Source organism: Perna viridis, chromosome 8 (assembly GCF_037379345.1).
Source record: "Perna viridis isolate PV_CMFRI_1.1 ecotype Kerala chromosome 8, ASM3737934v1, whole genome shotgun sequence".
In the NCBI taxonomy this organism is placed as follows: Eukaryota; Metazoa; Mollusca; class Bivalvia; order Mytilida; family Mytilidae; genus Perna; species Perna viridis.
Window position 1 is genome coordinate 5,479,846 of NC_142452.1, and position 24,085 is coordinate 5,503,930.

The 24,085-nt window shown below is 34.5% G+C and overlaps 1 protein-coding gene across 4 annotated transcripts in view; it reads left to right on the forward strand.

The window, feature by feature from the left end:
* Positions 1-15,123: 15,123 nt before the first annotated feature.
* The window catches only part of LOC148609067 (dynamin-binding protein-like), a 35,875-nt gene continuing 26,913 nt past the window's right edge, over positions 15,124-24,085 (forward strand). The window contains exons 1-3 of one of the 4 annotated variants that reach the window (XM_088542273.1): positions 15,124-15,217; positions 20,063-20,348; positions 20,825-23,131. In XM_088542273.1, the coding sequence (XP_088398399.1) occupies positions 20,063-20,348; positions 20,825-23,131 (2,593 nt within the window). In that variant the 5' untranslated portion in view covers positions 15,124-15,217. Of the gene's footprint in view, positions 15,218-16,818; positions 18,261-20,062; positions 20,349-20,824; positions 23,132-24,085 lie in introns of those variants that run through there. The other 3 variants (XM_088542275.1, XM_088542272.1, XM_088542274.1) reach the window with 3 other exon arrangements.

A 24,085-nucleotide genomic window follows, 5' to 3' on the forward strand; every position in this document is an offset into this window, starting at 1 on the left:
TTGTTTTCTATTACCCTGTAACACCCTGGTCCGGTGGTGATATAGGGTTATGATGTAAAATCCTGGCTATGAAAAACAAATAAAAAAAATAATAATAATAATCACATAATACATCGAAAGGTGAGATACCACGGTGTCTTTAAGTTGGCGTTCTGAAAAAATCTCTCCATGTTCATTCTGTAGATCAAAAAGCATAGAGTCCAGTATGTTGGTTCCTATTAACAGTGGTACATGTTGGCTTTAGATACTATCTGGTGTTATCAGTAAAACATGTGTCCGGTAGTTGTTGATTCCAGGTGTTGAAATATTGGCTTCGATGTGACCTTGGTATGGTAACTGCATTCCTCCTGCGCACTATATGTCCAATATTAATTTAATCTCTTTAAGCGGTGTTGACTCTGAGAGATGTTTCTTGTTGTACGACTCGCATAAGGTTGAAACTGTGGAACCAGTATCAAGGAGTGATGGAACTTCTTTAACTTCTAACAATACTGTTGTCTCTGTTGGTTGTTCAAATAATCCTTTTAGTGTGGTACGTACTACGTTGTTCTTGATACTGGGACCATGTCCTGTTCTTCTGCTTAAGCCTAAAACCGGACCTTGTAGTAGGCTTCCTCAAGTTTATATTCTTCCTTAGATGGTCACTTCTTACTCGACATCCTATTTGTAGATGGCCATATTGTCCACATCTGTAACACTGAGGTTCATATGTTTCCTGTTGTTGGTCATATGCTGATTATTGTTTATCTTGGGTTGTCGATGGTTGTTGTTGAGTTTGTGTATTCGATTGTTGTCGCTGTTACCAGTTCTGTTTTGGCGGGCGAGATCCCCATCTTGAACCTTCTCGTCTATTTCTTCTATCATTCCTCATGTCTGTATCTTGGTGGCAGTGGTCAACTTTCTGCACTAACTGTTGGACTATCCCTTCCAGTTCTTCTATCTATTTCTGATCTCTCGGATGGTGTTGCAGCAGCCTTGGCGGTGTTGGGCTTCGACTTATCTGTATCTTTTGGTGGCAAGTGGTATTTCTCTATTTGTCGTAAGGCTATTCTAAGTCTGTCGAATCCTTTGATGGTGTCGTACTTATGGCCACTTATGTCTCTTGACGTAGTCCTGTCCATAGCATCAAGTGGAGCATTCTTTCAACCTCATGTGGCTCAACCAGTCCAAGTTCTTGTGTTTTCCCTATTATGTCTTCTAAACGACAACTCCCAACTTGTAATATCTTCTCAATCTCTTTGGCGGGCACTGTAAAATTCAGCCAGCAGTTGTTCTTTCTTGTCCACATCTCTGTAAATGCTGTCAAGTTTGGCTAGTATCTGTGGAATGGTAGCATTTACACCAAGTCTCATTACAACTCTTCCCGCTTCTTCTCTTAACGATTGTCTAATGTTGTTGTGGACCATATCTTGGTTGTAAATCTTAACCTTCAACAGGCATCGTACGTGGTGTCTCCAAAGGTCATACGAGACGTCACCCTTCGTCTCAGATCCATAAAATACGGATAACTCTGGTGGCTGGGGTAACTTGTAGACAGCGGTGTGGATGGCTTGATGTGAAATCCAGTAGGTAAGGTCAGTCGGTTCACCTTCGGTTTAACAATTGGTTCTGGTAATTGAGGCTCAAGTTTAACTTCAAGTTCTCCTTCTGATGCCAAATAATCTTTCATGTACTTCTTTAGCTCATGTGGGTTATCTGCCTTTGGATTATATTTCATGGCCTTTAACGTTTTTAACAAGGTCTCAAATTCTTCAGGTGTTTCTTCTGGAACTGTTGGTAGGTCAGTGGTATCTTTTTTGAGTCCTGTTGTCATGGTGATATGTAATGAAGATGATCAAATCCAGTTGTAAATTAAAGGTCAAATACCTGTATACAAATTATCACAACAAATTACAGAATTGTCTCTCAAACAAGGACGATGATTGTGATTTACCGTCTATGTACTGGATTCCTAAACTCCACAAGAATCCATACAAACAACGTTTCATAGTTAGATCTGCAAAATGCACCACCAAAACTCTTCCAAAACGTTTAACTTCTATACTCACAACTGTCAGAGAGGGTCTACAGTCCTTCCACAACACTTGTTACTCCCGTAGTAGTATTAATTCAAGGTGGATCCTGAAAAATTCGGAAGATTTTTTGGAGACTATCAATTCAATACTATTTTCTGAATATAATAGCATTAAAACCTATGATTTTTCAACACTGTATACTTCTATTCCCCATACTCAGTTAAAATCCCGACTTAAAAACATTATACATCGTTGTTTTTCCAAAAAAGATGATAAACATAGATACAAATATATAGTTCTTGGTAGAGATTCCTCATACTTTGTAAGAAATAATTCCAAATCATCTTCCTAATATACAGAGGAAGATGTTTATAAAATGCTGGAATTTGTAGTCGACAACATATTTGTCCAGTGTGATGGACGTGTGTCAACAAACGGTCGGCATTCCAATGGGAACAAATTGTGTTCCTTTACTTGCTGACCTATTCCTTTACTCTTATGAGGCTGACTTTATAGCTGATCTGCTCCGTTCTGAGAAATGTCTTAATATATGATACTGAATTCTATCAGTCAGCAAATAAAGTAAATTAAACATAATAATAATAGTTCATGTTTGGTTAGTAACATGGATTCCATAATTTTTGGTTTAACAGCCACGCCTGATCTTGTAATGTATACATTTGTATTTTCAGAAGTAGGTTTTGTATTGGACATTTGACCCTCAAAATTATTACTTTCTGTGTTTGCTAGTTTTGGTGGAGGAGTATCAACATCTAGCCCAGACTTATTATGTAATATTGGTTCAGAATGAATTGGTAAATCATTCTTACAATTATATAATGGAACATTTTCATTGGTTTTAAATAAATCATTAATAAATTAATGTCATCATAATCAGGGGTTTGAGGAATCAATTCCATGAGGGTGGAAGGCAAAATTGACCTTAACTTGCTAGACATGAGCAACTGAGAGGGTGTATAACCATTATTCAGTGAATTTGTTCGGTACTCCAAAAGAGCTAAGAATGGGTCTGTCCCATCCGTCTTACATTTACTAAACATACGCTTTATGGTTTGAACCGTCTTTTCTGCTAACCCGTTGGATTGTGGGTAATGTGGGCTGGAAGTAGTATGTTTGAAATCCGATTTTTTTGGCAAAATTACTGAACTGTTGAGATGAGTACTGGGCGTTATTCGAGACAAGTATTTCTGGGATACCCTGTCTGGAAAATGTACCTTTAAGCTCATTAATAACTGAATGACTATTAGTATTGCCTAGCTTATGAACTTCAAAGAATATACTATAATAATTAACAATTACTATGTAATCAGCACTATTCCAGCAAAACAGATCAGTAGCAACGACATGCCAAGGGTATTGTGGAATTTTTGGGGTTCTAATGGCTCTTTAGCATTTGCATTTCTACGTTCCAGACAAATTGAACAATTTAACACCGGGGGGGGGGGGGGATGGCATTCATTGCGAAAATTTGGCCGCCCTTCTAATAATTACGGATCTCAAAATTCTAAATTGAAGGTCAGACATAGAGGCCTTTTCGATTTCTTGCATTTTTTGCTAACTGCCAAACAAGGAAGAACCATGTGTACATGTGCCTCAAAACTGTCAGAAAGACCTTGAGAAGTGTCAGATAAAACTCTGCGGGACAAAGTATCAGCAACTGGGATACATTTACCCGGAAGGTGTACAAGGTCACGATTGTAACGCTCTCACTGTAAAATCATACGCTGGAGTCTAGCGGGGGCATCTAACAAGGACTTTTTCATAATAGAAACCAGAGGCTTATGGTCAGTCTCAACTTTAACTGGGTTTGGACGGCTATAAATGTACTGATGAAATCTAATACACCTAAAGACTATTGCATACATCTCTTTTTCTATTTGTGCATAATTAACTTCCGAAGCAGCTAATGATTGAGAAGCGTAAGCCACTGGCCTATCATCTTGGAGCAACACAGCACCTAAGTCATATTTAGAAGCATCTACCTGTAAGGTTAGGTCCTTGCGAGGGTCATAATAAGCGAGTATGGGACCTGGTGAGATTGTCAGTATCTCTTTGACCTTATTAAACGCCTCAATCTTAGGTGTGTCCCAAGAAAATTCACTATTCTTGTTTAACAATAGACGTAGGGGGCTTGTAACTTCTAACAAGTTTGGCGCAAACTTTGTGAGATAATTTACCATACCTAATACCGTTTGCAGTTCAGGTTTGTTGTGAGGGAGGCATGACCAGAATGGCCTTGACCTTATTGGGGTTAGCTTAAAGACCTGAGGATGTCAACGCATGACCAAAATATGTCACCTCTGTGACATCGACCTCTAATTTGTCGTCATTCAGTTTGACACCTTTGTTATGTAGATCAAAACTTTGCGCAATTTCGTGTCATGCTCCCCTCGTGTAGGGTCAAAAACCAAAATATCATCCACGATAGCAAACACACCGGCGAGTCCTGCCAAATATTCGTCTATTTTGGACTGGAACAAGTCTTGGGAGCAGTTAATGGTAAAGCGCTTGAAACGATACCTGCCTTGATGGGTATTAAATGTGGTCAAATATGAAGACTGTTCTGAAAGACTAATGGCCCAATATCCTGAACGGACATCAAGTTTGGTAAAATATTGTGCATTTGACAACAGGGGTAGGATGTCCTCTAGAGTCTTCATGTGGTAGTGTGGCCTTTGAGTGGCAGAGTTCAAGTTTTTGGGGTCTAGACAGACTCTAAGTTTACCATTTGGCCTCTCGACAACAACAAGCGAATTGACCCATGGGGTGGGGTTGTTAACCTTACAAATTACGTCAGCCTCCATCCTGTCTAACTCGTCTATGGGGTGTACTACAAGGGGGACCTTGGTGTAAATGTGTATATCAGCTTCACCTGGAATTAGACCAACACCTTTAAAAGTATCGGAATACTCAGAGAGTATTGATGCCTTATTCATTGGCTCGGAGCCAGACGACTTAGGTTTTGGGTCTGCATTACATGTATACACTAATTTAATCGGTTGATAGTCTAAACAGGACTTAAAATAGGTGGAGAATGAGTATCTATACAATAGAACTCTACTTCACTCAACTTTACTTGTAATTACAGGGAAGACAACAGACGCCAAGTGCGCTACCATTGTACGCAGTACGTGTACATGATGATTTTTTAAGTGAATCCTTAAAATTGAGACTTTCAAATACATGTTTAGGAAGAATGTTAACCTGTGACCCTGTGTTAAGCTTAAACTTAATTGGTTTGGAACATACATCAATTGTTACAAAAGCTTGATCATTTTTAACATTACATATATTTTTACCACGATCATCATTAATACAGTCTATGAAAAAATCATCGTCTTTCTGCTGAGCGTCTTCTGCCTGTACACCATAAACTTTTGGCTTTGACCGGCACGCTTTGTCCATTTTTGACAAATGTTACACTGTTTCCCTTTTGCGGGGCAGTCTTCAAGTTTAGAATGAAAATTCCCCCACTTTTCACCTTTATTCTGTTGCTGTGTCCATGGTGACTTCTGATGTGGGTTGGACCTAGCTTGTACCTTGTTCGCAACATTATCTCCTTTGTCAAATGGGTGGTCCTTTCTATAAGAGGTACTGTTATTATATCTTGAGTGTGTCTAGCTTTCAGATCATGTACGGCTGTGTTAGAACTATAAGCAGTTTCCATTGTTTTAATTTCTCTTAATTGTCCTTGGTTGTACTCAAAGGCTTGAGCAATAAGCTTTCGCCAATGTCAATGCATCGCCCTCGTTTATAAGTTTTTTCCTTCACTTTAGGGGAGTTTGTGCCAAAAACAAGGCTATCCTTGTTGATCTCATCATGGTCTTTAAAATTGCAGTCTTTAGCAATGAGTTTCAGTCTAGTAACGAATTGTTCTACGGTCTCATTGCCCTGGGTTTCATGTCTGAATTTACATCTGGCGAGCAGAGAATTTTGTTTGGGTTGGATGTATGCAAGAAATTTGTCGAAATGCACAGAGTTTCTTTGCATCGTCCTCAGTGAATTGCCAAGTGTTAAATATGTCAACCCCCTTTTCACCGACCAATAGAAGTAGATATGTGATCTTTACCTTCTCATTATTTTCGGCGAGGGGTCCATCAAGGATTAGTCCCACGTGTTGCTTTAACTTTTTCCATGTTTCCACTAAATTTGTGAACTCCTAGTTCATCTGAGGTTGAGGAACACCGTTTGGATCCATTACAATTGTGTTTCCCGTAAATACCTGACACCATGTAATGTTTTCGAGTGGTGTGTGGCGAATGACAAAGAACAACTGTCGTGTTCAACTTGTATTCCATCAGCATAAAACACACAAACAGGGTCAACACATTACATAACAGAGTTTTAAATAAAAGGGAGTAACTAAGGTTACACACTTTAACAAATATTAAAGTACTGAGAACACTGATTGACTAGCTAAAAATCAATATTGTTACAGTGGACAAAGTAATGAAGGTGTCCATAATGTCTGACCAATTTTCCACTCCTGCCTTATAACAAAGGGACAAAGATATTTCCCTCCAAAGAGATTCAGATTGCAATAGAAAGTAATGGTAATAGATGGTTATAATTAGTAAACATAGGTATATTAAAAACAGTGGTCACTGAGCCATGACTATAGGTATATTAAACCTGTAGTTACTGAATCATGACTTTATTGACAAATTACAGTGTAAACAAAATCATCTTTATTAAAAAAAAAAAACTCAATTTCAAATCTAGTTTCATATTTAATGAATGCAATCTGTTAAACAACAAATAAGCATTACAATCAATACCATTAATGAACAAAATAACTGTTGCACTCTGAAAATCTCTATAAAATATCTAATCAATTATATGTACCTGAAAATACACTCTACCACATTCACAATCGAGGAGGGATCCCGCCTTTTTAATTCAGAATTTGGTCACTGTCAATGTTTAAAGGTTAATGTCGAACATAAGTCCAGAACTTTGTAATGAAATAAACCAATTCTCATTCAATCACGGTGTAAATTATTATAAAGCCTGCTTTGGCAAACAAGAAAGTAGGAATACAGAATCAATAATTTCTGATTAGATTCATCTTTCCATTTTCATTCATTATTTACATATGCTAAAATGGAAATAAATACTTCCAGAATGAATAAGCAAAAATTGAAATGCAGTATGGTTAAACCAAAAAAGTAATTTTGCCGATGCAAAAACTTTACTGTAAGTCAGATAAATGAAGATGCCCACTACATAAACAAAATAATTAATCTTTGTAGGGTAGGTTGTTGTAATTTCTTCATCTGTTATTCTAGACAAGGCATGCCGTACTTTCATTAGCTTTACATGGACGTTCCCATTGCGTACGGTTATAGGCGTACTACGAACCAATTTATCAAGTTTTATTTAGTACTCTAGATCTGTTCACTTACTTTAACATGCTCAACATCATACAATTAGGCTTTGGAACAGATTATGTTGCAACTAGATTGAAGTTATCACTACAGAAGTTTTATGGTTTCATTATGCATAATGGGTCGTTACGGTGTATCCACCTGCACCATGATTTATAGTTCGGCCAAGCTCTTTTGTCAACCCCAATCTGTAGATTTTATGAGTAACTCAGTGGGTGTTTCCAGAAAAGCAATGGACACTTACCGGTGCACCTGGTCCATGTTCCTAGTTTATGACGGAGTCCGAGTTGCTCGTTTACTATTTTTTTACTTTGTACGTGCTATTTTGGTTAATTTATGTTCTTATTTCTGCTCGTCTCATGATTCCCTTGATTACCCTTATATATTAATCAAATGAATCATGAATTACCAGAATGCATATAGAGCGGTCATATAAAATTGATCAAATATAAATATCTGTTCGAAATTTTGAATATTCATTAATTTGTCAAAATTATATTATTGAATCAACCCACTGCTGACACTTCGATATTTTGCCGATATTTTATATTTGATACTTATAAATGCACCATTGATATAATCAGTAATTGAAGGTGAAGTGGAAACTTAAGAAATTAACGCAATTCATCGATTTATTTTCCTTTCACATTAGTATTCATCGGTATTAAGCTATATTTTTTTCAATAGTTTTATTATCAGAATGCATTTTTTCAAAATTAAACATTTTACAGCTTTATTTTTAATTTCACTATTTTAGCTGTATGATACATTCAGATATCAGGCAGCCAGTCTCAGATAGAGTGTTCCGATTTGCACCAACTAAATATGGTTTTCGATTTGCGCTTGCATCAGGTATCAATTATTCTAACATTATTTGTTTCTGTAGTTTTATCTATAACACTAAAAACGAACATCCCGCATAACAAACATATTAAACGTTTAATAAAACAAATGCATCAGGATGTGTAATAACACTAAATAATAACTTGTACAAACGACCAACATTGAAAAAATTGGAGGAGACCAAGCCCAACATGGAAGGAGACTCATAATTTTCTACCAAGAAGAGAAACAATCAACTTACATTAATAAGTCAAGTTACATGTTAATCCATATTAGAATTAAATTGAATGTCATAATTATACATGAGCTATATATATATATAAGTTATCCTTATCAAGTACAGTCGGATGAAAGTATTTTATGAAAAGTTCACCAATAAATAATTTCCTGTTGTTCTTGTAACATGGGCAAATATAGAAGAAGTGTATTTCATCTTCAACTACCTTACTTAAGTCTGGTTAATGAAGCACTTTTCACTCTATTTCTTATGGTTCTGTATATTTCCTAAACTGTGAAGATAGAATCACTATATATTCCTGGTAGTTTGGAATGTGTCTTAACGTGCAGCTTCAAAATTGGCTGTGTTTCTGTTCAGCAAAACTGCTTGATAAAAGACGTGTGTTTTATATGGTGATCATTTCAATAATGTAGGAGCAACAAGTGTTGAACAAACTGGCTGGAAGTACCTAGCTACAGTTAAGTATTACTGTTTTGGGAACATTGTGGTTTTATTAGATTCACTTACTGGCTTGCTCCAGACTGTAGATATTAAAAGGCTAATTGAAATATTTGTACTTACCTCTTTTAATTTTTCTACGTAATGATTTTTTTCTCAATTTGTTTTCCCTTTTTTCAAGTAAGGGTGTATTGTACATGATATAAATTGTTTTCTTTCTTGACCTATGGACTCTACAGAAAACCTGATGACAAACATTTCAAGAAAACCTGCTTACTAACCTTCGCATTCTCTATGTACAATAGGTTTCTCCTCTCCTCATCACTACATTTTAGGAGGGGTTCAACATGTATAAGTTCCGAGTTTTTGTCACTGTCATTTAGTCTGTACTAGTGACAGTCGAACATCAGTCGGGGACATTGTAGTAAAATTTATCCATTCTGATTCAATCACGAAGTTATTAATTAGCCTGATTATAGAAAGAATTATGTGATTATACAGGGTCAATAATTTTCGACTCGATTCATTATTGTTTTTAGTGGAGTCCGAGTTGCTCATTTGCTTTTGTTACTTTATATATTTGATTTTAATTACTTTATGTTCTTTGTTGTTTATGTCTGTTTTCCATGTCTGGTCTTTGTCCCTGGATTGCATTCTTTTGATTATCGCTATAACCTTGGTTCCCTTGATTACTCTTACATTTATCTTTTATTCCTTTCTTTTGCTATTTGCTTTAGTATCAAAATGGAAAGGATTACTTCCAGGAGAAATAACAACAAGAGACTCCTAGGAGTCTGAATCGTCCATCTGGTGAAAGTTTGTCATTCAAGAGCAATAAATTTAACAAGGAGTTGTCCAACAATTTTGACTCAACAAGACTTTAGTAGGACTATCTTAAGGATATTTCAGCGATTGAAAGTTTCTTTCTATCCATCATAGTTTTCACGATATTGGCTGAAAACTGAAAAAAAAAACATTTTTCATCTTTCAAGGGCAATAACTCTTATAATGAATCGAAGGCCTTATAATAAAAATCATTTCAGCAATTGAAATAATTATGCTAAACCAAACGGTTTTGGAGATATATGCGAAAAACTACTGTCTGGCCCCTATGTTCTATTTTTAGTAACGGTGGCCGTTTTTTTTACGGATTAAAAATCCTCACATCAGTTCTATGTAGGATATCCCAAGAAACGTTCATACCAAGTTTGGTCCTATTGGTCAAATTGGTGTCAGAGGAGAATATTTTTTTAAAAGAAATAACATTCAATTTTGCAAAAAAAAACGTCGAAAAAGGGCAATATCTCCAACATGGCTTAACAGATTGAAATGAAAATTTGAACACAAATAATTCACATCATGCTAAACACTTTTGTACAAGTCAAAATTTGGCTAAATTTAACGGTTTTGGAGATATATGCGAAAAACTACTGTCTGATCCCTATGTTCTATTGTTAGTAATGGCGACCATGTTTTTTGACGGATCAAAAATCCCCAAATCAATTCTATGCAGGATACCCCAAGGAACATTCATACCAAGTTTGGTTCCAATTAGTCAAGTAGTGTCAGAAGAGAAGAGTTTTGAAATATTGTTAATGACGACGACGACGAAGACGGACACCAAGTGATGGCAAAAGCTCACATGGCTCTTCGGCCAGGTTAGCTAAAAAACGAGTCAGTGTTTACAGGAGATCATAAAAAAATGGTTAAGAAAATACCTTTGTAACTATTTGTTGTGTTGATTTACATGGGTGACTCTACTCATGCACCTAGGTGTTATATTTTACCATCAATTACTCCTGTTCCCGGTATTTTTTTCTTGTAGCTTTTTTCTTTACTCTACTATTACTTATAGTTGTATTTAGTTCGTTGTATTCAGTACCGTCATTTTGATTGTGTTTACTGTTGTAATTATTTAGGAAGATTAGTTGATATAAGTAGTCTCTGGTACCACAAAAAACAATGTGTTTAAACCACTAGTACATTTGTAACTATACCGGAATGTATCTAATAAGTTATGCTGATTCGTTCCATTTTTAAAATTCCAGCTTTGAAACATTACATATTATGCTTTTATGATTGGTATTGTATCTATCTGCACAATGAAAACTGATTTGTTCAACGTGTCATAGTTTTCTTTTCCTCTTTCGTCTACCCCGGACTTGACTTTTTATTAACAACTCGGCGGGTGTTTCTAGAAAAGCAGAGGACGCTTACCCTACCGGTGCACCTGGTCCATTCTCCAGTTTGTAGTGGAGTTCGAGTTGTTCATTTACTTTTGTTACTTTGTATGTATTATTTTAGTTACTTTATGTTCTTTGTTGTGTTTGTCTGTATTCCATATCTGGTCAGTGTCTCTGGATTACATTCATTTGATTTCCGCTATAATCTTGTTACCCTCGATTACTCTTTCTTTTAACTAACGTTGTTATTCTAAACAGGTCATGCCATTTTGACCTGATGGTTCCAGTTTGTCGTTTCTTAAAGCTAAACATAGACTTTGCCGTTAACTGAGATTATTGTATGGGGTACTCCGAATCAATTTGTCATTTTTCTTAAATATTTTGTTTATTACCTTTGTAACATGAAGTGCTCATGCGTTCTTGTGCTTTTTATTTTTTTGAACATGTTGTTGTTTAAACTAACGTAACGTGTGCTTTTCCATAAACTCGAAAAAAGAAAGGAGCTTATTAAAGGAATTAAGCATCAGTGTTCCAGATATTTTGAAATCTGTAATACCACAAATTACGCATAAGATGTTTTTCTTTTCTAATTGCAGTAATTCATGTTTACCTGTGGTTTGAAATTTTACCTCTGTTAGTTTTTTTCTTAGTATTGAAACTGTTGTTGTTACAATTAAACTATTTATGAACTGTTGTTGTTTTTTGTTGCATGTATGTTGAAATATTGAATATTTTCTTCTGTCACGGTTGTGTGAAATCGAGTGATTTTTAATTTGCTTTTGTTACTTTGTATGTATGATTTCATTTACTTCATGTTCTTTGTTGTGTTTGTCTGTTTTCCATGTCTAGTCTTTGTCCCTGGATTACATTTTTATTACCGCTATATAACATTGGTTCCTTGGATTATTCTTTAAAGTTCAGAAGTTGTTGCTGTATTGGCCTTAGATTTGAAATATCAGTTTTATATTAATGACAGCAAGACTAGAAACTGTACTTGGAACTAATATTGGGTCAAAGTGAACATTCTTTTATTTGTCACAAGTAATGTTAGTACCATTCTGTGTAAGAATCAGGTAATGGTCTTTTTTGCCTCAAATACATTCAACACATCTAGAAAACAACTGAACAGCTATTTAAATTTATCCTGAAGCATCGGTAATGTAGATATTTTTTGACTGCTTATATAAGAAAAAATTTCGGGAAAATTTTCCCGCCATTTTTCCACAGTGCATTTCAACTAAATTTGACCTATCAATATCTTAAAAAGGCAAACTTTTCAAACACTTTGACAATAATTTCTTGAGGTTATGAGGTATAAATACTTGGATTGTGCAATAAAATGTCTGTATTTTTTCTTCATGTGTCACATCTTATACACATTTTGCCTGATTCTTAGGCGGAGAAGTACTTAATTGTTCGGAAAACATGTTTAATTTATACAATATACAATTACATTTAGTTTAGTAAAACATATTCTGTGCCTTATAGGAAGTTTATTATTGTTTGTTGGTGTCGTTAAACTTTTTCTAAATTATGACAGTACATATATTTGAAAAGTATTATTAAATTAGTTGGCTCTTCTAGTTGCTGTTGCTTCTTGGAATTTTTATAATTTGATCCTGTCATATCTTAGGCCATACTATTTATGAATTTTTTTTTTTTTTTTTTTTTTTTTTTTTTTTATTTTGTTCATAATTATTGAAATTTAGAATATGCTTCCCTTTATTCCAGTTGTCCGAAATAAATAGTCCTTTTATTTTTTTATGTGCATAAGCTGTTGTTGTCCCTGCTGAAAAAGGCACTGAATATTAGTTCATCTTTATGAAATATGGTTAAAAAAAAGTGAGATATGTTTTACATTGTTGTTCAAATGATTTATCTAAGAAGATATATCCTCTTACCATTGAACAACACTTAGTACAACATTTGAACCAAATCTCATCTTTACATTTACTACATGGTAATTTAGCATGCCCTCTTGATATTCAAAGGCATGAAGGTGTTGAAATGAACAACCAGTGAATGTAGAGTGTAATCCAAATGACTTTGTCAAGAAATATTCAGATAAGGCTTCAGAACTTTTCAGTAACAGTCATTCATTATTACTATTAATTAAATAAGTAGATTAATTATGAAATTCTCCAAGAAAAGATATTGCTCCTGTCAAATCTAGTAGACATTATAAACAGTTCGGAGGGTTTTTTCCACCAGACAAGTCAAACAATTCGCGATTTATATTTGAAAACTTACAGCATTTTTTATCGATTTACTGTAACTGTAGAACGAGTTCAATAAATAGAAACTATGGTAATTCAAGGTTATTAATGACAAAACAAAAATACTTACTACATCATTTCCGTAAACAAAACAAATCATTCAGGAGGAAAAACCCAGTTCTGAAAAAGAAATGCATGCGTACCATTCAATTATATAATTAACCTGACCTGTGAGAAATTAAAGTTTTTAAATTTGATATGCGGTGAATATTTGTCTAAAACATTTGAATTTTCAATTACCTGTGATGCAAAGTACATCGAAACATTTCAAAGTAATTGCCCGCCAGGACTGTGGGAGTTTTTCGTTTGTGTTACTTCTTTACTAAATTTTGATCAAGATAAGTTATATCATGATTTTACTGTTCTTTTCAAATCTGTCTCGAAGGCAATACTTATCAATAAGTCATTGCTGGCGTAATTGATAAATTCACTACACCATCAAACTCTAAATAATTTAGAAACTTGTTTTTCAAAACAGATTTCAGAACGGAACCAAACCATGATAAGTGAAAATAATTTGAATAATCCAACAAGTAAGAGACCATTCATTTACCCTTGCAACTGTCTCTGTTGATAACATAAATAAAAGATCTTCATACTCTGCCGCCAAATCTACTGTTACCCATCGTGGTTTTGATGGCACTTTAGTTCAGTTAGTTGAATCATTGCCTAAAAGTATACAATTATAAGATGATGAAAAAGTAGAAATTTTGATTTAAGTAAAACAAATGCCACCCATAGCACCACCCATTCCCTTAAACAATACTTTGTGACGTCATTTTGACAAACAAATCTTGTAACAAGATCCAATTAATCTTTTAAGCGGGTAATAATCAGTTATGCTTTTTCATTAGATAACAGGGCCTAAAATATACGAATATATTCCATTGACATAATAAAAGAATACGTGTAGTATAAAATGAGCTCCCAAAATAATCCTGTTTAAGTGCTGTCCGATTCTTTTTTGTTTAAGAGCATTGTTGTGTGCATAATTATTAAAAAAGTACTTATTTGCTAGAAAAGACCGTCACTGATACAAATATTGAAAAGAACAGGTTCAATTATGGATTCTGAAGGAAACCCGTTAAAAATTCCTAAAATACCACTGACAGTCTGACAAAAAACTTGCAATAATACCATTTTGAAGACTTTAATAGACAATAAAATTTCATTTCAAGTTATACAATTCAAAGTCGTGCAAAAAGCAGTCTAACTCCGTTAAAATGACAGCCAAATGTTTGCTTCAGAGATCACACAAAGGTTTGCAACAAGTGTAAGCACACATTTAAGTAAGCTCTGAACGGCCCGACAAAAACAATAATAAAATCCACGGTTAAAGAACGATAACACATCTTCAAAATCAACTTTAAAAAGTGAATAATTACACAAAGACACAATAATGACCAACATTCCCTGATTGTGTGAATATCTAAATATGTCAAATTTGTGTGTTTACTCCGTCTAAGATCAGTAGAAAATACATTGTATTCGTGATTACAAGAAAATAAATTGAGAGCCAGATTTATCAAAAGACCATTTAGTATAATATTACAACTTCCATTTGATAAGTTTATGTATGTATTTATCCAAAAAGTAAAACTTAACTTTTTATGTACAATAAACGAAAAAATAAAATAAAATAAAAAATAACGTGTCAGTCCAATATCTACTGTCAACAGAATATACGTGGCAATAGGCTTGTCCTAAATACCACAGTTACTCCCCCTTGTAATTACATGTATAAGATGGCGACCACCTGTATCAAAACAAAAACAGATATACTACAAAAATTTGGTGATAAAATCAAACAGTAAAGGTAATAAGTGTTTTGACGATAAAAATATAATGCATTGCAATTTGTTTTTACCAATATACATTCTAAATCTGAATTCTGGACAGTACAAAATGCAAACAAGAAATGAAAATATCTCATGAAATTGAAAATATGAATGCGTTTACGAATACGAGCAGCAATCAAAATAATATATTCCAAGGATAAAGACTAGTCAGGGAAAAGACGCACACTACAGATAATATGAAATAAAAAACATGTTAATTGACAACTATAGTTGTGTTTGGCAAAACTGGTGCTTTATTATTAACTAAATAACACAATATACAAATAATACACAATGTCATGAAACCACCTAAATCCAATCTACACAGACATTAACTATAAAAACAGCACACGAAAAAAAAAAAAAGAATAAGAAGGAAAAAAAATACACAAACACGTGGAAGACTGACAACCATACTTCCATCAAGATATGCTTACTATTAACACCCAGATAATGAATAAGGGGAAGTAACTCTCGTGAAACCTACATGTATATGTCAGGTCTCACTAACCACTTCTAACATTTCCATTACTTTACATGTTAAAAAAGTAATTTTCAAAGTCTCACTGTGAATTCCCAGGACAAAGGACATCTTAAAGTTGCATACCGTTGCGAAGCTTGGAAAAAAAGGCTTTCAAAATCATTATGCTAATGGTACGATGATAGTAGAAATTCTTCACAAAATTTACTTGAATAAATAATACTGAAAATCCACATTTTTACCTGTTCTGCTAACTGACAGCATGGAGGCAAATTACTCACACATGTAAACAATATTCATACACTTTTGTAGTTAATTACATATATGATTTTAAAGTACACATTCTCAGCTTCATTTTGACTACTTTTAATCATAATACACACACATAATGCACTTACAGTGCATATGTCTAGGTTCAGTGTGTTTTTGGTACTACATAGGGGGGTGGCCATTTGACCCGGAAGTGGTTAGTGAGACCTCAATTATGTACAATGAGTTGTGTCCCATTGTGCACCATTATGTAGAAACAGAAGTAAATGAGCAACCTGGACTCCACCAAAAACTGGGAGCATGGACCAGGTGCATCAGTAGAGTAAGCATCCTCTGCTCTCTACAAAAATAAACATAAAATATGGGATTTTATACAGGGGCATAATGATGTATGGCTGCACTGTACCAATAACTTTTGTTAGTATAGAATTCTTGTAAAAATATAAGAAAAGAAGATATTGTATTCAGTAATTTATTTACAAGTTGGGAGCAAGTCTAGCTGCGAAACGTAACTATTTTTTTGTATTTTTTTAACGTCTAGATTGCAAAATCAAAAAAAAAAAAGATCAAGAGCTACGATTTCGCTGCTAGGAGCAAGTTCTGAAACTAGAATTAACTCCCTATTTGGGGTACTATCCCTTGTGGTGGTTTTTTAACCCACTTTAAAAATGAAAAATCTGGATACGAAATATTCATTTAAAAAATGGATGTTTTTGAAAGTTTAAGTAAATCTATGCAAAATAGGTTTTTTTTTATTCTCTTTATTTCAAAAGTTGCAGATTTAGACCCAAGTAAAATATGAAATTTCAAGGTCCACAATTTTTTTAGGAATGGGACATAACTTGGTCAGTGGACAAATCGACCTGGAGAAACTGGGAATGTTGGCATGAGTGATCAAATTTTGGTTATTCACAATAATTAATTGATTACTCTATTTTTGACTTAGATTTTCTCCATTATTCCTTGCTATTCTGAACATAAATTTCAAATTTTGTGAATGGTGGATGGATATCAAAGTTGTGACATTTTTGTGGGAGAGTCTGAGAGTGAAATTAGTGAATTTATTTCACAGTGTGAATTATTGAAATTTATTACACTCAGAACATTCAATTTTATTTAAACATTGCTATAATAATTTTTGTTTCAAAACATTTTACGTTGAATTAACAATCTTGACTTATACAGTGCTTGAGCCATAATGGTCATAAAATGTTTAGGGTAGGCACAATAAACTAGGGTACAATGTTTAGGGTAGGCACAATAAACTAAGGTACAATGTTTAGGGTAGGCACAATAAACTAAGGTACAATGTAGGTAGGATTGCAAGAAACAGACATATTATTTTTGTCTGAGTTAGCTTTTAATTAAGTTGGTAATTACTTTTATTGATATATTCAAATTAAACTGAATTAAATCAAGTCAGTTTCGATTGATGGCTTGTTATTGGTAGTTTATCAGTTAGTACAAAACATGACATGGTACATGTATTTAATAAAAGGAAGAACGTATTTGCTTGTCATAACCCACCTTCTTGGAATTGTTTAATGAGAGCATTTGAAGAAATAGACACTTTGAAAGTGGGGGTATAAAAATACAGAAAACTTGATAAAACTGAAATATGTACATTGTAAGTAATTACTCATTACTGTGCCAAATATGGTTTGAAGTTGTTCATTGTCATCTACTGAATTATATTACATCGTTATTTGTCTGAGATGCCTTTTTAAAATCTTTTTTTTTGCATTTGGAACACATTCTTTACCCTTTCAGAAGCAGAAAAAGGAACAAATGCACCATCATATAACCCCTATAGAAATAGTAAATACTTACAGGGATTACCAAAATAGTAACACACCTTCAAGTTAGCTCCAAAAGACCCTGACAACAAAAGTAACAAAATCCAAAGTCTCAATAGGCCTTCTTGATTGTCTAGGTTGTCTGTTTTAATGGTTGGAGTGGTCATATTTGTTGGCCTGCATGTTCTTTTTTGATGGTCCAAATGGTCTTTTTTTGACAGTACAAGTTGTCTCTTAGATGACCCAAGTTTTCTAAGGGCCAAGATGTCCAGCACCCCTTTCTAGATAATGAATCTCCCACATAAAAATGTATGATTTGTGATAGGTTTAATTTCTGGTTAAAATTACTATATTTTCTGTAAATAATATTAAATAATAAGTTTTTATGTAAAAATCACCCACTGGAGACAATGTCAGAGGTGAATCTCCCACATGAACTGTTCCAAAAGGTTTACAGATTTGCATATCTCTAAAGTAAGTATTATTAAAGATCAACATTTTAGAAGAAAAACCAGTTCAAAATTACATGTACGTGGGAAATGCAAGTTTATGATTACAGTTTTCAGATTCAAATACCTCCACTTTTAATATTTAGATATTGATACAAGTAATTGAGGTGGGTTGCAGGGTCAGAGAAAATTCAGACTGTGACTTTTCTTGATTGTATAGCACAAGACCATTTTTCATGAAAATGAGTGGACAAGTACTAAATCTCTAGGATGGATTGGTTCAGCATAGAGTTACATGGAATAATCAATAGATGTCTTGTTTTTATTAGTTGTAAATGCTGTTTATACAATCCAGTAGTTCTGCTATAAGTAATTGAAGCAAGATCAGTAAAAGTCTACAAGCCTTCAAAAGTCAATAAAATTCTTTTTTATTTGCTTAAACATGACTTTTCTGCAAAAGGTGTAGGGGCATTAGGCCAAGATCATAGCCCAAAAATATTAACTTTGTCTTAATAATATAACACTTGCTCAAAACTTAGAAAAGTATGAAAATATTGGGAAAATGAATGTTCTCTCACTTCTGTGGCTTTAATTCATTATAATGACATCACAATTGTGCTGCAGTTATACATTTAACAAATTGCTGAAAAGAGAAAATGTTGTTGTTTTTCGGACACATTAATATCCAGACACAATGTAACTATGCCCTTTATAGCTGATCTGATCCAAAAGACAGAATATCGTTTAGCTTGATCCTTTAATCTTGGTTTCCGCTATATAGATGAGGTATTATCTTTAAACAATCCTAGTCTGGGGGATTTGATACATCGCATCTACCCCAAAGAACTTGAGATAAAGGATTCTACAGACACTGTGAGGTCAGCCTCATATCTTGACCTACACTTAGAAATCGGTGGTAAAGGAAACTATTCACCAAACTTTTCATTCAAAATTGTCAACTTTCCTTTCATTTGTGGCAACATCCCTTCAGCACCTGCTTATGGAGTGTACATATCACAACTCCTACATTATGCCAGAGCTTGCCGTAACTACGCAGACTTTTTGTATCACGCTAGAATTCTAACAAATAGGCTTCTTGACCAGGGTTATGTTGCTACAAGATTGAAATCACTACAAAAGTTTTATGGTTGTCATCATGAACTCGTGGATCGTTACAGTGTATCCATCTGCGCCATGAAAACTGATTTGTTCAATGTATCATAATTTTTCTTTCTTCTTTCGTCTACTCCAGACTTGACTTTTTATGAGCAACCTGGCGGGTGTTTCTAGAAAAGCAGAGGACACTTACCTTACTGGTGCACCTGGTCCATGCTCCCAGTTTTTAGTGGAGTACGAGTTGCTCATTTACTTTTGTTGCTTTGTATGTATGATTTTAGTTTCTTTATGTTCTTTGTTGTATATGTCAGTTTTCCATGTCTGGTTTTTGTCCCTGGATGACATTCTTTTGATTACTGCTATAACCTTGGTTCCCTTGATTACTCTTCCACACATAAGTATCACATATGACAAACTAAAAAAAATGTATGCAATATTGAATGTATTCTCTATTAAAATACGAAGTTGTTTCTTTGGTGTGGACACCATTTCTTTGCATTACTGATGCTGATTTCAGTCCTGAAAATTACATACAAGGCACTCAGAGCTACACACTAATGCAAGATATTCTCTAAACCAATTTTAAACCTAAACTCAACAAAAACTCTCGGACCAGACAAAACAAACCCAAAAGACATGCACACATCAAATTTGGTCCAATCTTACAGTATCTGAAGGGTAATTGTACACTCTGTTTTCATTGTTTTTCAGATGAAACCTGGCGCATCAGATTATGTAGGACATTATGTCAGGGCAGTGTATGACTTTCAAACCAGTCACCCAAGGGAGATAAACCTGAAGAAAGGGGACATCATCAAGGTGAACAAGTGTATTGATAGTAATTGGTTGCATGGTATAAATAGGACCATTGAAGGGAATTTCCCTAGCAGTTTTGTTGAGAAGATCAACCTACCAGCTGTTGGCCATGGACAGAAAGTGTTTGGTGCTACAGAAAACTTTCCAGCCCAACAAGATGGAGACCTAGAGTTCAGGAAAGGTATTTATTTTTGTCTCACTGAAGTCAAGTAAATTAGGCATTTGATTAATGTTTATAGAGAGTAAAGTGTCAATCCCTTATTGCACCAAAAAAAAACCCCAAAAAAATAAGTTACATGTATGTGATATTTATGTTTTATAGTGATCTTAGTTGTAACTGCCTGTAAGCATACATTTATACATGTACATGTATACTCTCTTGTACTTGTTGCGTGTACTTAAGAACCAGATTTGGAGGTTGTGACAGAACATACTTTATTGTATCAATAGCAACACATCTATTCAATTTGGGTGCATATAGCTGTTTGTTCAAAGAAATATTTGTGATAATTTTTCTAGCTCGATCATTTCATTTATTTTATCATGAAGGCATAGAAAACTTCACCTAAATTACATGACCATTTAAATTGAAAAATATGAATAGAAAAGCATTTACTCTACTTGACTTTCAACAGCCAGGACCACCTCTGTTTTCAGGGACAGTGATAGAGGGAGTAGAACAGATAGATATCAACTGGTGGAGAGGGAAAGTTGGTTCTATAATGGGCATCTTCCCTCTTACCCATGTTATAGAGCTAGAAGTCCCTAAAAATTTACGTGATCGAGCCTCTAGTGTTCACTCTTCAGAGCCTATGTTTGCTAGGGCATTATGTGATTCTGCAGCTCAGTTAGATGAAGAACTTGGATTTAAAGCTGGGGATATTGTCACAGTAACTGAAATAATTGATGATGATTGGTATTTAGGGGAACTAGGTAACAAAACAGGAATGTTTCTGTCAGCCTGTGTTGAACTCATTCAAGACAAATATTCAATGACAGAAAGTAATCAATCTAAGGAAGCAATGGTTGACAATGGAAGCCATGTTATAGCTCAGCCAACTGCTACTAATTATAAAGTTCAGGATGAAGGATATCAATGTGAAAACTATGCTGACATCAATGCTAACCTGACAAATCAAAATAATCCTGATTCTTCAACTAGTTTTCAAGAAACTCAAGAATACAACACACAATTCTCATATACTAATGAAAATACAAGGAGCTTGGAATCCTCCATTTCTCCTTATGGTATGACTTTATATCCTTTTTATGGGGAATCTTCTAATGAGCTATCTTTCAGTGAAAATGAAATTGTTTACTTAATTCAGCATGTAGACCCTCAATGGATAGAGGGTCAAATTGATGACAAAATAGGAATATTTCCAGCAAGTTATGTGTCTATTGTTGTGGATTGTCCTTATGCATATGATGCTGACAGTATTGAGGTTGACATAGAAAGTGAAAGTAGACAAGAAGAAGTTCCTATAAATAGCTCAAATGTTGCAACAAATGAGGAGTCATCGTTCTCTTCTAGTGAATATGGATTAGTACTGTATGATTTCAGTGGTGAAGTTGATGGTGATTTGACCGTGTTCACTGGTGAAACAGTAGAAATCATGAAAAATGTAGATGACAACTGGGTACAAGCAAAAACTGATCAGGGTAAAGTAGGTATGATTCCCAAGCAGTTCTTAGACATTGTCAGTGATCTGCCACCATATAGTGAAAGTAAACAAGCCATGACAGATAGTGGTTTCCATTCCTGTGATAATGCTCCCAGTGATAATATCACATTACATGAAAATGTTGGTCATGGAACCTTTAAGGGCAATGACTCATTGTGGTCAAAACAGGGTAAAGTTTTAGAAGTAACTAACAAATTTCTGGGTACAGAAAAAGAGAAAAAATCATCATGGCATAGTGAATGTAGTGTTAAGGATGAAGTGCCTCATTCTAGTATAGAATCTAATTCATTTAAGAAACCAGCTCTTCCAAGTAAGCCTAAACCTAATCTTGCCCCAAAACCAATCTTAAAACCAAAGCCAGTCAATTCTCAGAATAAACACAGTGAACATCAAAGTTTAGTGGAAACAAAACCTGAATTAATTACTAAATCACTGTCATTTCGGGATGATAAAGAGATAAGCAAGTCAGCAAGTCAGCAAATAGAACCTACGTGTAGTGATTTACCATCATTTAAATCATCATCACAGCTATCAAAGTCTAGTAAACTTGAAAGTGATCTGTCGAAAGACAGTTCAAAAGCTTTTGGTGAGATAGATTCTATGGTAAGATCAGAAATACGAAAGGAAATTAGAAGATCAGACACACTTCCAACACCACAAAATATGGATGATACCAATGAAGATAAGTTTGCAGATTTATGTAGACCAAGTGCTATGTCCTCAACCAAAGTTGATGACAGATCTAGTAAGAAGCGACACTCAGTAAATTTTCCATTGACTAGTTCATTACAAAATACTTCTAACATTGCTAACAACAGAGAATCTATTTGTTTATCTCAACAAAATACTTGTCAGATTTCAGTAGGAGCACCAGTAACAAAAGTAGGATATTCTACATTTTTCACTGATATAACATCTGGTGAACCATCAAGTACTAGACCTGTACCAATGAGAAAACCTCCACCACCTCCACAAAAGTCTGAAGCTCTTGATTTTAGTCGAAAACCATCACTACGCAAACCCCCTCCTCCAAGGCCTTCAGTTCCTAGAGACCAATCACTGTCTCCTCCGAAGACTTTATCTGTATCATCTCCACCAAATACAAAGTCCAAGAAATCTCAAAAAGAACCGAAGGATCAATCTAAAATACCTAGACAGCACATCAAGCCTACTCGTCCTGCCCCTCAGCGTCCTGTTCCTGGACAAGTACCTTCACGTCCACCAACCAGACCTCCTACTTCTGGTAACTTGATGTCATTCAGTCCAACGGAGGCTCAAGGTAAGAAGATATTTATATACAAGTATATGTGTATATGTATTGTATATTTCCATGAGGTAGGGGCTGGTGTAAAACAAAAGAGATTTTCCTTGCCGAGCTACATGTACATGTACAAATGTATATATTACACATATAAAAAGACTATTCTGTAGTTAAGACAGAAGGTTTTATACATGTACATATACAAATTGTATATGTAGAATGACTGACTCAACAATACACGTGAATTTGAATGCTGTTAATGTTCTTTGAATTTACTGATATCCAGAATCAGGTACACATATACGTGTACATTCTTGGGTAGAATACCTAACAATAGTGTACCTAACAATATGTACATTTTGTACATGTACATGTATGTAGTATATGTCACCTGTTCATATCAGTAAGTTGGATCATACCTAATATTTTTCTCGAAGAAGTACTGTAAAATTTTGATTCAAAACTATAGGTTGCCAAACTTAATTTAGAGATAATTGAGCCTACATGTAAATAAGGGCATTTTATATAGATCCTGTAGGGAATTTTTACTACATTGTACTTTGCAAACTGTTAAAAAAACAGGTGAATAAAATTACTTAAAAATTGTACTGTTTAAAGAACACTGACATGTTCTTCATACTTTGTAAGGAATAATTCCGAATCATCTTCCAAATATACAGAAGAAAATGTTTACGAAATGCTGGTATTTTTAATTGATAACATATTTGTCCCCTGTGGTGGACACCTTTTTTACCAAATATTTGGCATTCCAGTGGGAACAAATTGTGCTCCTCTACTTGCTGACCTATTCCTTCACTCTCTTGAGGCTGACTTTATAATTGATCTGATCCAAAAGAAAGAATATTGTTTAGCTAGATCTTTTAATCTCAGTTTCCGTTATGTAGATGAAATATTATTTTTAAACAATCCTAATTTTGGGGATTTGATACATCGCATCTACATTTTGTATCC